The sequence below is a fragment of the Acomys russatus genome, chromosome 12 (assembly GCF_903995435.1).
Source record: "Acomys russatus chromosome 12, mAcoRus1.1, whole genome shotgun sequence".
Lineage (NCBI taxonomy): Eukaryota > Metazoa > Chordata > Mammalia > Rodentia > Muridae > Acomys > Acomys russatus.
In genome coordinates, this window is record NC_067148.1 from 36,469,742 (window position 1) to 36,481,792 (window position 12,051).

General features: G+C 45.2%; 1 protein-coding gene across 1 annotated transcript in view; it reads right to left on the bottom strand.

Moving 5' to 3' along the window:
* The window catches only part of Dner (delta/notch like EGF repeat containing), a 273,389-nt gene that overhangs the window by 158,814 nt on the left and 102,524 nt on the right, over positions 1-12,051 (bottom strand). Inside the window, exons 4-5 of the mRNA XM_051154204.1 lie at positions 11,618-11,712; positions 9,066-9,232 (exon numbers count right to left, since the gene is read on the bottom strand). Of these exons, the coding sequence (XP_051010161.1) occupies positions 9,066-9,232; positions 11,618-11,712 (262 nt within the window). The remainder of the gene's footprint in view (positions 1-9,065; positions 9,233-11,617; positions 11,713-12,051) is intronic.

A 12,051-nucleotide genomic window follows, 5' to 3' on the forward strand; every position in this document is an offset into this window, starting at 1 on the left:
GACAGGGAGAGCCAAGTGCAACCAATCACCATTTGTGTGCACTGACACTCAAGGGAAGAGCTGAGGGCACAAGATGAGAAAGGATGGAAAAGCTACCAAGACTACGTACTAGGTACTTGGCTAGGGCTGGGTAGGGGGTGGAGGGATGGAGAGATTAGAAAGAAGATATCAGAAAGCAGGTATGCCAAGCACAGGGAGACCCCACGAGAAAGCAGGGGCACGGTGATGTGCTTGTGTAACATGGCTGCATTTCCGCCCTTCTCCACAATCCTTCCTGAAGACGAGTCAAAATTCAAAGTGTTTTAATTCACTGTTTGGCTGCTGTAGTGCATTTTTTTCAAATGTAACTTTATCAGCAAGACTGGGCAACGGGACCATAAGATTTATGTGGTTTATTTAATGAGAATATCCCATGGGCCTGAAGCTGAAATCTCTCAAGTCTGGGATGAACATCTTACATTTCTTGGCAGCCCCGATATGACAACAACGCCCTGTGCATGGAAATCCACTCCCTGAGGCTTGCTGATTAGCAGGGGTTTGGGGAGATCCATAGACAATGAGGGCTCCATGTCTCGTTGGCCCATGTTCTAGAGCCTCCTGCTATTAACCACATAGGCTAGCAGAATTTGTCAGTGTATTCATTGAAGGGAATTTTTCCATTTGTCTACCAGGCAAACATAACTGTTGTAGGTCAGACACACAATTACAGCATTAAGACAAGACAGCTGTGAGAGCTTGTTAAGCATGCCTATGACACCAAAAATACCCCAGTATTCAAAAACTCGAATGTCAGGGACAGCCTCGGACATGAGAATGCAAGAGAGGCCTTTGGAACCTCAAACCCAGTTATTTATACACCTCACCCAGGGCTGGACAATTTTCTCTTGGCGACATGACCTACTTCAGTCCATTTGCTTACTCCCCCACGACCTCTGAAAAACAGTTACAACAAATTAGGATTTTGTGGGTAAACTCAGCGTTCCTCTCTAAAGCCTCCCTAATAGGTTTTCCAGATACTTGTCTTTCTGTGGAACATGCTTTGCCCATCTCATGAAGCCCTCTGATTCTGTAAGAGGTCTGCGATGGAAGGAACCGAAATGTCTACCCTAGGGATGGGAAGGCAGAATAAGTGCAGAAGAGGCGGACTGGCGTCAGGGACTTCTATGTGCCACGTGAGCACCCATCCCTGGTGGTGGACAGTGCGATGGTGATCTCTTACACACACACACACACACACACACGCACACACACACACACACACACACACACACGTGTGTGTGTGTGTGTGTGTGCGCGTGTGCATGTGTGCTTCTTCACGTTTACTCCAATGAACAACTGTAATGCTGATCATGACAGTGACCATTCTTCTAATGTGACATCGTGACCTAAAGTCCCGCTATTCTGGAAACTGTTACCCCACTTCCCTCGTGGAAGAGATCACACACGTCAGGCAGGTGAGGAGATGCTGGGAGGTGTGTGAGAACGTCAGGCTGTATCAAAACATGTGGATGGAGGGGAAATGATCCTGGCTGCAGGAGGCGGGACAGGAAGAAACCGAAGGACAAGCTAATCATCTGTATCAAAAAAGCTGTCAGCTGGGCATGGTGTTGCACGCCTTTAATCCCAGCACTCAGGAGGCAGAGGCAGGCAGACCACTGTGAGTTCGAGGCCAGCCTGGTCTACAAAGTGAGTCCAGGATAGCCAAAGACAAAGAGACCCTGCCTCAAAAACAAAAAAACAAAAACAAAAAAGCTGTCATCGCGACCGAACCAGAAAATACTGTATTGTGGAATTTAACCCACATATGTCATAAGAAGACACAAAGCTACAGTTATAACTATGCTTAAAATTTGATCCAGAAAGGAGGGAGGGAGTGAACAAGAGGGAAGAAAGGGAGAGAAAGAAAAAATGAAAGCAGGAAGAAAAGAGGGAGGGAGGAAAGGAAAGGCAGGAAGGAAGGCAGGAAAGCAGGGAGGGAGGGAAAAGGAAGAAATGGAGGGAGGGAGGAAGGAAGGCAAGACTGGGAAGGAAAGGAGGGCATTGTTCAACAGTTGTTCAACACTAGCATATCGGCTAAATAAATTATATTCTGATCCAACAGACCACCATCCTGCCATTAAGATAATTCTATAAATTTTTGTTCACTCACATAAAAAAAAAAAAATTTCCAGTAAGGCATGCCATACATAAGAAGGAATCTTCAAGGAGACCTCACAGAATGCTAACATAGCTAGCTGTCAATGGAGGCGGGGGCTGCAAGAAAGTAAAATTCCTCTACCTTTCTTCCGGCTATACTTTCATAATAAAAAAATAAACAATATAGCCTTTTATCTTGCTTTTTAAAAGAGGAGTGAGATGAAAAATTGCTTTGTTTATCTGAAAGAAAATTGCTGTGCTGTGAGTTTATACACTGAGTATCTCAGCATCCTTCAGTCACATCCTTAGCTTCCTCTTTCTCCCTTTGGTCCCCTCTGTCCCTCCTCCATCCTCTATCTTACCCTAGCTCCTAAGAAAGAAGAAAAAGAAGAAATGCTGCAATAGCCCACAAAATTGGCTAAAAGGCAGTATTTATAATATTATTGTCCTGGTTGAAATTTTCACTGACAGAAGCTAAGAAAAGTTTTTGGAAGCTAGCTAGCCAGAGCCCCAAGGGTTGTCTATAAATTACAAAGACCCAAATCGGGTGGTAGAGATGCTGCAATCTTTGATCCCAGTACTCAGGAGGCAAAGGCAGGTAGATTTCTGTGAGTTCAAGGCCAGCCTGGTCTTCACCAGCCAGAAGTACTTAGCAAGATTCTGCCTCCAAAAAACTGTCTTTAAAGTATAAAAATAATGCTTTAGTGTTTAATTTTTCCAAATTAATCTATACATAAATCCTACTCTATTTTTTAAAATAAAAGGCTGAGGAAGAGGGAAAGAGAATGAGGCAAAATGAAGAGGCAGAGAAAGGAAAAACTGATAATTAGAAAGAAAAAAAAATGTGCTTGTTTCATGGAACCAAGAAATTCCCGAACCTGATCCCTGCATCCAGTTCTCTGAAGCAGATGCTCTAACCCCTTAGCACCTCCTTTGGGTGACTTCACACACGGATGACTTCACATGTAGGCTTGAACAGGCATTACACTACCCTAGCAGACTTCTTAATTAGCGGTTGCACATTTTTAAGAGCCCTAAAGAATCCCCTGAGGCATTTTAAGAGAGTCTGTTTTTGACCTATGAGGTCCACCCTAACTAAGGAGCCTGCTTCCTGGGGCTATCTTGGAAGGTGAGAGAAACACTTCCTTTTATGTTTGATCACCTGCCCCAGTGCCACCACAGCAAGGCCCTGGCACCCCAGGCTGCCAGCTGCACCACCTTCCATGGCCAGTATGCTCAGTTCATTACCACAGCCAGCATGGGTACCAACAAATAATGATGCACTCAGAAAACCATTGAGTTCAAGACTGTGTTTGCATATTAGTACTCAACCATGGAAAGAGTAGTTTTAAGACCCTACTTGCTCCAAAAAAAAAAAAAGGACCCTACTTGCTGCCAGGTGTGGGTAGTGCATGCCTTAAATCCCAGCACTCGGGAGGCAGAGTGCTTATTTCTGGTCTACAGAGTGAGTTCCAAGACAGCCAGGGCTACACACACACATTTTCTCTCTCTCTCTCTCTCTCTCTCTCTCTCTCTCTCTCTCTCTCTCTCTCTCTCTCTCTCTCTCTCTCTCTCTCTCCCTCTCTCTCTCCCTCTCTCTCTCTCTTCCTCTCTCTCTCTCTCTCCTTGCTGATAGTATTGAAATGTGGTTATGGTTTAAAAACCTCACAGCCGTCTCTGCTGAGATGAGCACAGGAAAGAATTGACCTAAACGATGAAAGGGGGAGGGGGATCAACTTTGCACTTCCTCCGCTTTTGGTTTTTAATAGCTATTGCTTTTTATTTTAACATGTCCCAATTTGGGGTTCTTCTCCCTACTTCTATTGTAGAAGCTCAAGAGACCTTATCCAACCGCAGTTTTAAGATGGCCCTGAAAAGGCAGCATTTTTGCATTTCCAGTTTTAAATATTGAGTTTTTCATCAAATGAAGATGTTACAGAGTCTACCCTCCTAACCTTTTCCCACTCTGCCCTACCCTGACCTCCTGTGCAAGAAACCTTAAACGACAAAATATAGTATTCCCATAAGTATGATCAAAAGTTTCTTTCTCTCCTTCTCTTTTTTTTTAATCCTGTAAAATTCTTTTAATGTAATAAAAAAAAAAAGAGGGCATTTAAATGTCACAGAGGTGGGTTATGAAAGTCTGCAAAGAATTCTGAAGATTGACATTTTGCAGCTGAGCATTTCCTCCATGTGGCATTTACAGAGGGAACTGCTGATGTGCAACTGAATTTCACCAGGCAGGTGGCTACCTTGTGGCCACCCCGATTCCAAGACGTGGGCTCCCCTCTTTAGACAACCTATGACCAAGACCAACACAGCAAACTCGGTCGGGGAGGGATCGGAGATTTCTCGTTCCCCAGCTGCGGGATGCCAGCTACCAGTGCAGCTGTCAGAGGGAAACAGGAGACAAACGAGGCTGATACAGATGTTGTACAAGAGAGCTAGAAGAAGAGGAGGAAGCCAGGGATGAGGGAGGATGTGCTTGCTGGATGCGAAGAATACACAGTGCACTTACAGGGCAGGCATCAGTGAGCTTGTAGGAAGAGGGAGCAGAACTCCAACCACAGATTTGGATGCCCCTAGGCTAGCAATGTGGTTCAGTTGGTAAACTGCTTGCTTAGTGTCTGTGAGGCCTTTGGCTCTGTTCCCATTGTTGCATAAACTGAGTGTGGTGGTGCCCAGCCTGCCAATCACTTCAGGACAAGAGGGATGGAGACTGGAGGATCGGGAGTTCAAGGACATCCTGAGTGTGGTCATGTATACTTCCCCACACTGGCCAGTCACCCTAGCTTAAAAACTCTGTCTTAAAATACAAGATGAACGGTGCATGAGTAACTAAATCTAAAGTCGGCCTCTGCCTCCACATGCATACATGCACACATGCACACACATGCGCATGTGCACTCGCACACACATACAAACAAATATAATAATGATAATAAAAGAGTTAAAGGAGAACAGATTTAGGGGGATTTTGTTTGTGTTTGGGTTTTTTTGTTGTTGTTGTGTTGTTGTTGTTGTTGTTGTTGTTGTTGTTGTTGTTTAATACTCCATGGAGTCTTTTTGATTTGTTTGGTTTGGTTTGGTTTGGTTTGGTTTTTGGTTTTTGGTTTTTGAGAATCTATGGAAAGGAAAATCTTTGGCTAGTCTTTTTCTTTATGAACAACTCCAAAGAGGAAGGGCTTTAGACATGGGGTCCTGACGATGACTTTAGCATTTCAGGCACAGAGGAGGAGGAGGATGGTTATCCAGGTGGAGCTGAGTTGGCCAGTGACTGAGCAGAGCCACATTTCGCCATGGGAAACGAGAGACTGTGCCTGGGGGAGAAGGTAAGAGAGGGCAAACCCTGGGCAAGGGATTCTGTGGAGTTTCGCCCTAAGGACACTGGAAATCCATTTCTTCCACAACATCCTACCAAGGCCACACCCCTCAAAGGTTAGTTTGGTCCTTACCCCTAGATCACTCCCATGTCACCAAGAAACTTCAAATTAAACACAGACACTATCCGTATTCAAGCCCAGCAAGCCGCTGTGTTTCTCGGAACTAGGACTGGAGCATCATGAACTTCACTCTCTCAGTACAAACCACATGGCCAATGAATCACTGAAGAGCTAACGAGCAAGGCTGGAGCTCCCTGCAGAGCAGGCAGTGCTAAGCAAAAGTTACCCAGTTATTTACCCCCAAACACTGCATAAAACCAATTACATATTTGAAAACATGTCTGGGGGAAACAGAAGGGATAATTAAGCAGAGAGCAGAGGCAAGGAACATGGTAGGGACTCTGAGAAGACGCTGATGGAAGAGATACAACAAGAAGGGTCCCTACTTCACAGACACCCACATCGTCTCTTTCCTTCCTCCCATGACAAGTATTAGTAAGGCAATGGTAATGAAGGAAAACTGTAAAAATGTTAACTGTGGAAAACATCAAGTAGATCCAAAGAGTACAGCACATGTGACGTGCAACGCTCTGTACTGGAATGTCAGCTCATGGCAAGAAAGTTAACAGAAGAGCAGAAGGGAAAAGTTTGACCATTTCACCACCAAGACATGGGAAGTGCTTGATGAGGTAGAGATGGCCAACTTGATTCAGACACTGCATGGTGTATTCATGTGTGGAAATACCACACGGAAAAAACACTGTAAGGGAAGGCAAGATGGCGCCATCTTGGGTAAAAACACTTGCCAGGTTGGCCTGATGACCTGAGTTCTACCTCAAAACCCATGTGAAAAGATAGAAGGAGCCAGGTGTGGCGGTGTTATCTCTTTAATCCCTACACTTAGGAGGCAGTGGCAGGCCTCTGTGAGTTCAAGGCCAACTGGGGCTACATATCAAATTCCAGAAGGTCCGGGGCTACCTAGTGAGATTCTGTCTCAATAAAACAAACAAGCAAAAAACTGAAGGAGAAAATTTAACTAGACAAGATTGTCCTCTGGCTTCCATTTGCATGCCTTGGTGCATGGGCACCCACACACCGTGTGTGTGTGTGTGTGTGTGTGTGTGTGTGTGTGTGTGTGTGTGTGTGTGTGTGTACATATTTACAACAACAATCATGGTAAAATACCACAGGGTATCCTGTCAGTGTTTACAATCTGTATGCTTTAAGTATCCACTATAAATAAATATATCCCTTAATCCATGAGACATCATCTTAAACAATAACTTTAATCAATGAATTTTACAAGAATATATAAATCTGAGTCTGCCTCCCAAGATGTAGATAGGGTGCCACGCATAGGACATATGTGCAAATAATATGTATAGTCATCAGTCCAGTATGTGGCATCTCCTGAATGTGAGGAAAGAGGAAACAGTGGAGTCCCAAGATTGCCCCAGGCTTCTTTCTAGAAAGAAGCAGAGAGCTGATGATGCGCAGCTGTGCAGGCTGAAACTGTCTAGACATTTCCTTCCTCCTGCTCAAGCACCACGCGCTCTCCCAAAAGAAGACCACCGCACTCTACAAAATAGTCTTGTGGTTCATCAATATAATTTTTTGCTAGCAACATCAGCTCAAATTGCATATGAGTTCATAAAATCTCTCCCATCTCCAAAAACTAAGTCCATATTAACACCAGCAAATCCCTCCCTAGTAACCCCACCAGTATTTCCAGCATCAGCCCCCACCTATAGCAATGCTACAAAGTGACAAGAAATGCCAGCTAATATTTCAAATGCATGCCTTCTACTAATATCAATGGCATCTTAAAGTGTGGTGACACCGTGTGTTTTCTTGAAATAGTGCAGAACTCTCTGTCACAGATGAGCAATTAATCCACTAAAGGAGAAAACTGAAGATGATTAGAAAAGAAAGTGATTTAGGGTTGGTGAGATGGCTGGGTCAGGAAAGTCACTTGCTGCCAAGTCTTTACAAATACAAGTAGACAGATGATAGATAGATAGATAGATAGATAGATAGATAGATAGATAGATAGACAGATAATAAAATATAAAATAAAATTATTTGTCACAACACCCAACTACTTCTTCTAGGTACATTGTTACAACAGATTCAGAATTAACTAATAGTTTCTTGGAATGTGCTGGGGAATCAAATTCAGATTTGCATCTTGACAAGTTCTTCAGCACCCAAAGTCTGTTTGTCTAGAACACATCTTGGTAAGCAAACCTTGGTCTGAAACTCAATGTCTCTCCATCTTTTGCCAGCCGTTTCCATTCCTCAAAGTGTCGCTGGACTTTGTCTCCATCCAGTGAAAGCCCTGCTCCTCATGTCTGGATTGCCAAAGCTTGAAAAGGGATGTTTTCATGAGAGGAATGTGACTCAAAGGTAGACTGCAATAGACACTACTGAGTAAAGACACACAGCTCCTCTTGGCCTTTGATCTTCCTTATAATATCTGCTTTAAGCTCGAGTCTTGGAGAATAAGCCTCCACACATGCCTTCTAATTTTGTTTCGTTTTGTTTTTCAAGACAGGGTTTCTCTGTGTAACCTTGGCTGTCTTGGACTCACTTTGTAGACTCACAGCCATCCTCCTGCCTCTGGGTCTGCCTCCTAAGTGTTAGGATTAAAGGCATGTGCCACCATGCCCTGCTCATATCTTCTATTTATTTTGTTAAGTAGTGCAGCTCAGAAAAAATGTAGAAACCACCCTGGAATAACACCTAACATCCATTAACACTGCAATCTCATACACATGCAACCTTGACAACTCCTCCTGAGACAACTGTGACCTGACTCCCTCTTCCAGTGGAGGACTGTTGGACTCAAGAAAGAACTAACAGCAGAACCAAGAAGTTTGGGTGCACTGGGCTATGATGAATGAGTTCTGAACTTGAACTTGAGCCTCCACACTGAAACTACAGAGTGGAAAAAACTGTTATGAAGTTCCAAACATTGTCAGTCAGCAACATTAACAGTCTAGAATCACAAGTTCCAACTCTAGAGATACTGTACTCTGAGTGATGGATGAAGAAGCCAATTGGCAGGATTTGGCCAGAACACTGACCCAGGGGAAACACCATCCTTGAGAGGAGCTGAAAGTGGCTGGCTGAGGCTGGAGGACAGCTGATGACTTCTCTTTTGAATCAGGCCACTCACTCTCCGGAGAAGAGGAATTTCAGGACAATGTCCTGCCTGTATATGGTAGTTTGGAGAAGGTAAAAATGACAGAGATGGGTTCAGCAAATGAGAAGTGGTACATGGGAGAGCGATGGATGCAGGAGGAAAGCCGCCCAAAGAGAGTAGACACACAGTTACTTCTGAGCCAGTACTCACAATACAGCATGTGAATTCTAGCAAGTCACACTGAAAATGGCGTGTTAGATGAATGTTAAGTGGAGGACATACAACCACTGTCTAGAATTCACACCATGTCCTCCAAACAGAATCCCTACCCACCACATCTAAACACCAAGCCAGGGTGGGGCTGAGTCAGATGTGGGGTGGACAAGGTTTCTCTAACTCACCAATGAAGTGGTTGGGTCCCAGGGTCAGCATCTCCTCTAACAGGACAAGGCCTCCTGGAGCCTGGAGGGGCGTCACGCTTCGTCCATCAATGAGCGAGCACTGTTGAAAGCCCGTGGCTGTGACCTTCCACAGCAAGATCAGCAAAGCCGTGGCATCCTGCCGAATTCTGAAAAACAAGAATCCCATCAACGCAAAGTTGCTTTTGCTAAAATTTGTCTTAGAACCAGCTCAGCAGATTGGATAGGAAAACGCAGACGGCCTGTACATTAATACAAAGTGTCAGGCAAGCAAAGGAATAATTACATAAGCAAGCGCCCACCTTGGTACACACTAAAGTAACCATACTTATAACAAACATCTACCTCCCACTTGTTCAAAGTCTACCACAAAGTGACTAGCCAGTGCCCCACCTTTTGCTAATGATAATGAATAATAAAGAGCAGAATGAGTTGCTTTACAGACAAATGTAAAAAGAATCTTGCTTACATTTATCATGGATGCATAGCGTAATCCAACTCACCTGTCTGAGGCACACGGTCAAAGTAAGCAGTGTGTCATGCCCCATGCTTCAAGCCTCTCTCTCTTCCCACAGCTTACAGGATAAAATCCAGAGCCTAGTGTGTCATCTAAGGTCAGTGGACTCCTGCCAGCTCCCTCTCAGTTCTAGTCCCAGAGCCTGCATTCCTGCCACCAAAAAGCTACTACATTTCTTCCTGGGTTTTTGCCTGGCCACCAAGCTTCATGTGAGTCTTCTCCCCATGGAAATTGTACCCTTAGTCTATGCATCACGTCCGCTAAGGGACCCCAGCCCCCTTCCTACAATGCCAGCAGCTGCTCTCTCTCCTTGTATTCTAGAAGACCCATTCCTCGCCTTCCTCAGTCAGCACACCTACCCAGCTGCTCCCCTAAAAGAAGCTCCCCAGTTGGAGCACAGGGCTCAATAACATCTTGATAAATGACTGAACTTGTGGATATGTGGAAGTAAGGGGCTAGTAACACCCACACATAAATTTGGGGTGCCCACGGATAATGTGTCACTCTCATCTTGCTCAGCTTGGGTCCTATGGCTTCTGTGCGTGCATTCCTGCCACCCCAAAAGAGGTCCAGAGAACTCCACATTTGCTAAGAAGCGAACTACTGGATGGGGTGGGAAAGTAGGACTGCGAGAAAGGCTACAAAGGTGGATAATGTGACCAACACAAGCAAGAGCAGGAGGAAGCCGCTGCGAGAGCAGACACATAACGCTACTTAGTAAAAACAGTGAGGAACTAGGATGCCCAACCTCAAACCTCAAGACCTGGAAGGCACTCTTAACACTTAACATGGGGGTCCCCCTGCTGGTAGAGCTAGGAGTGTCCTCACTCTTCACTGCTTCCTATGGGGACATTCCTCCAAGATCTTCAGTGCCTATCTAGGCTCTGTCCTGTTAGGGTGACCTCACAGCCAACAGGGGCAAGGGGGTGGAATGGAAAGTGAAGATGCAGGGTCAGTTGAAAGAAATGCCTCCACTAGACAGCATCAGTAAGCTCCTTGCTAGGAACAGTATCCATGGGACAGGTGGATAGTGAAAGTGCCGACGCACACAGCTGAGAGGCCCAGTGCACAGAACTACCTGGTCAAAGCCTTCTAGAGTCCCTTGGGGTACTGAGGGTGAGGGCCAGAGCAGGAAGGGTGACAGTTAATGGCAACAAATAAGTGCAGACTCGGCAGTGTGTCTGAGACATTCTAGGGCTGGCTCCTCCCGACTCCCAGCTGTGTGCCCCTGGGCAGATGCCAGCTTCCCTGGGTCTATGTAAAGCACCCAATAACATCAGGCCGCTTGGTCAGCCAAAGATGCTTTCCTTTTCCTCTTTTCCAACTCCCAGGATACAACGGGCAGTCTGTCACCCAACAGCTTTAATATAGAACAAAACACTGTTCCTACATTGCTTGCTTTGAAAGAGAGAGTTGTAGACCAGGTGTGGTGGTTGCATGCCTTTAATCCCAGCACTCAGGAGCAGAGGCAGGCAGACCTCTGAGTTCAAGGCCAGTCTGGTCTACAAAGAGAGTTCCAGGATAGCCAAGGCTACACAGAGAAACCCTGTCTTAAAAAAGAAAAAACAAACAAACAAAAAAGAAAGAAAGAAAAAGAAAGAAAAGAAAAAAGAAAGGGAGAGTTGCAATGCATAGATTTTTTTTTTTTTTAATTTGGAGTACATTACACAGGTGAATTTAATGGTCCATTAAATTTTTTAAAAGCAAAAGTTACCTAGGAGATGAGGTGACAGGCTCCAAATCTTTCCTAATGGTTCCAGGTTACTTTTGTCAGGTCTGATTTATCCAATCCTATTCCCCACAGCTGACCAGACCCTGACCCTCCCTCCATCACCCTCTTTACTCTTGTTTTTTAAGTGCCATAGGACCAGGTTCCTATGTGGAATTCATTCAAGATTCCCACTGGATTGGCCAGTGGCTCACCAGATGCACGGCAGAATGCCCCCTTCCCCCGCTCCCCCAGCACACTGTGCATACAGCGTTGATCTTAGCAGGTCTGGCACAAGCAAGTTCTTACTTTACAGAGGTGTTTTGCGGCACGTCAAAAGACACCAGGCGGCCTCCCGCAGAGTTGTTGGAACTGGCATTCCCACAGGCAACATCGGGGACCACCTGGAAGAGAGAAGACCCATTACCTGGGTGGAACCACAGTATGAGACGACAGCATAAAGTAAAAATCCAGAAGCCGTGTTCCTTCTTGCGTTGCTCAGTGGTGACACTGTCACCTGGCCATGAAGGAGACAACTAGAACCTTACAGACAAGAAGAGAAGAGAAGCACTGCCGTTTTGATTTTACAATGGAGGGCAGCTTTGCAGAGAGCGGTCTGCATACGGCAGGGGTAGTAACTGATATGTGGACACAGGTGAAAAAGGTCACTTGCTGTCCCTCTTCACTTGACAGTTGCCACTGGCTCCTGATCATGCTCCTAATGGCACTAAATGATTAAGGGA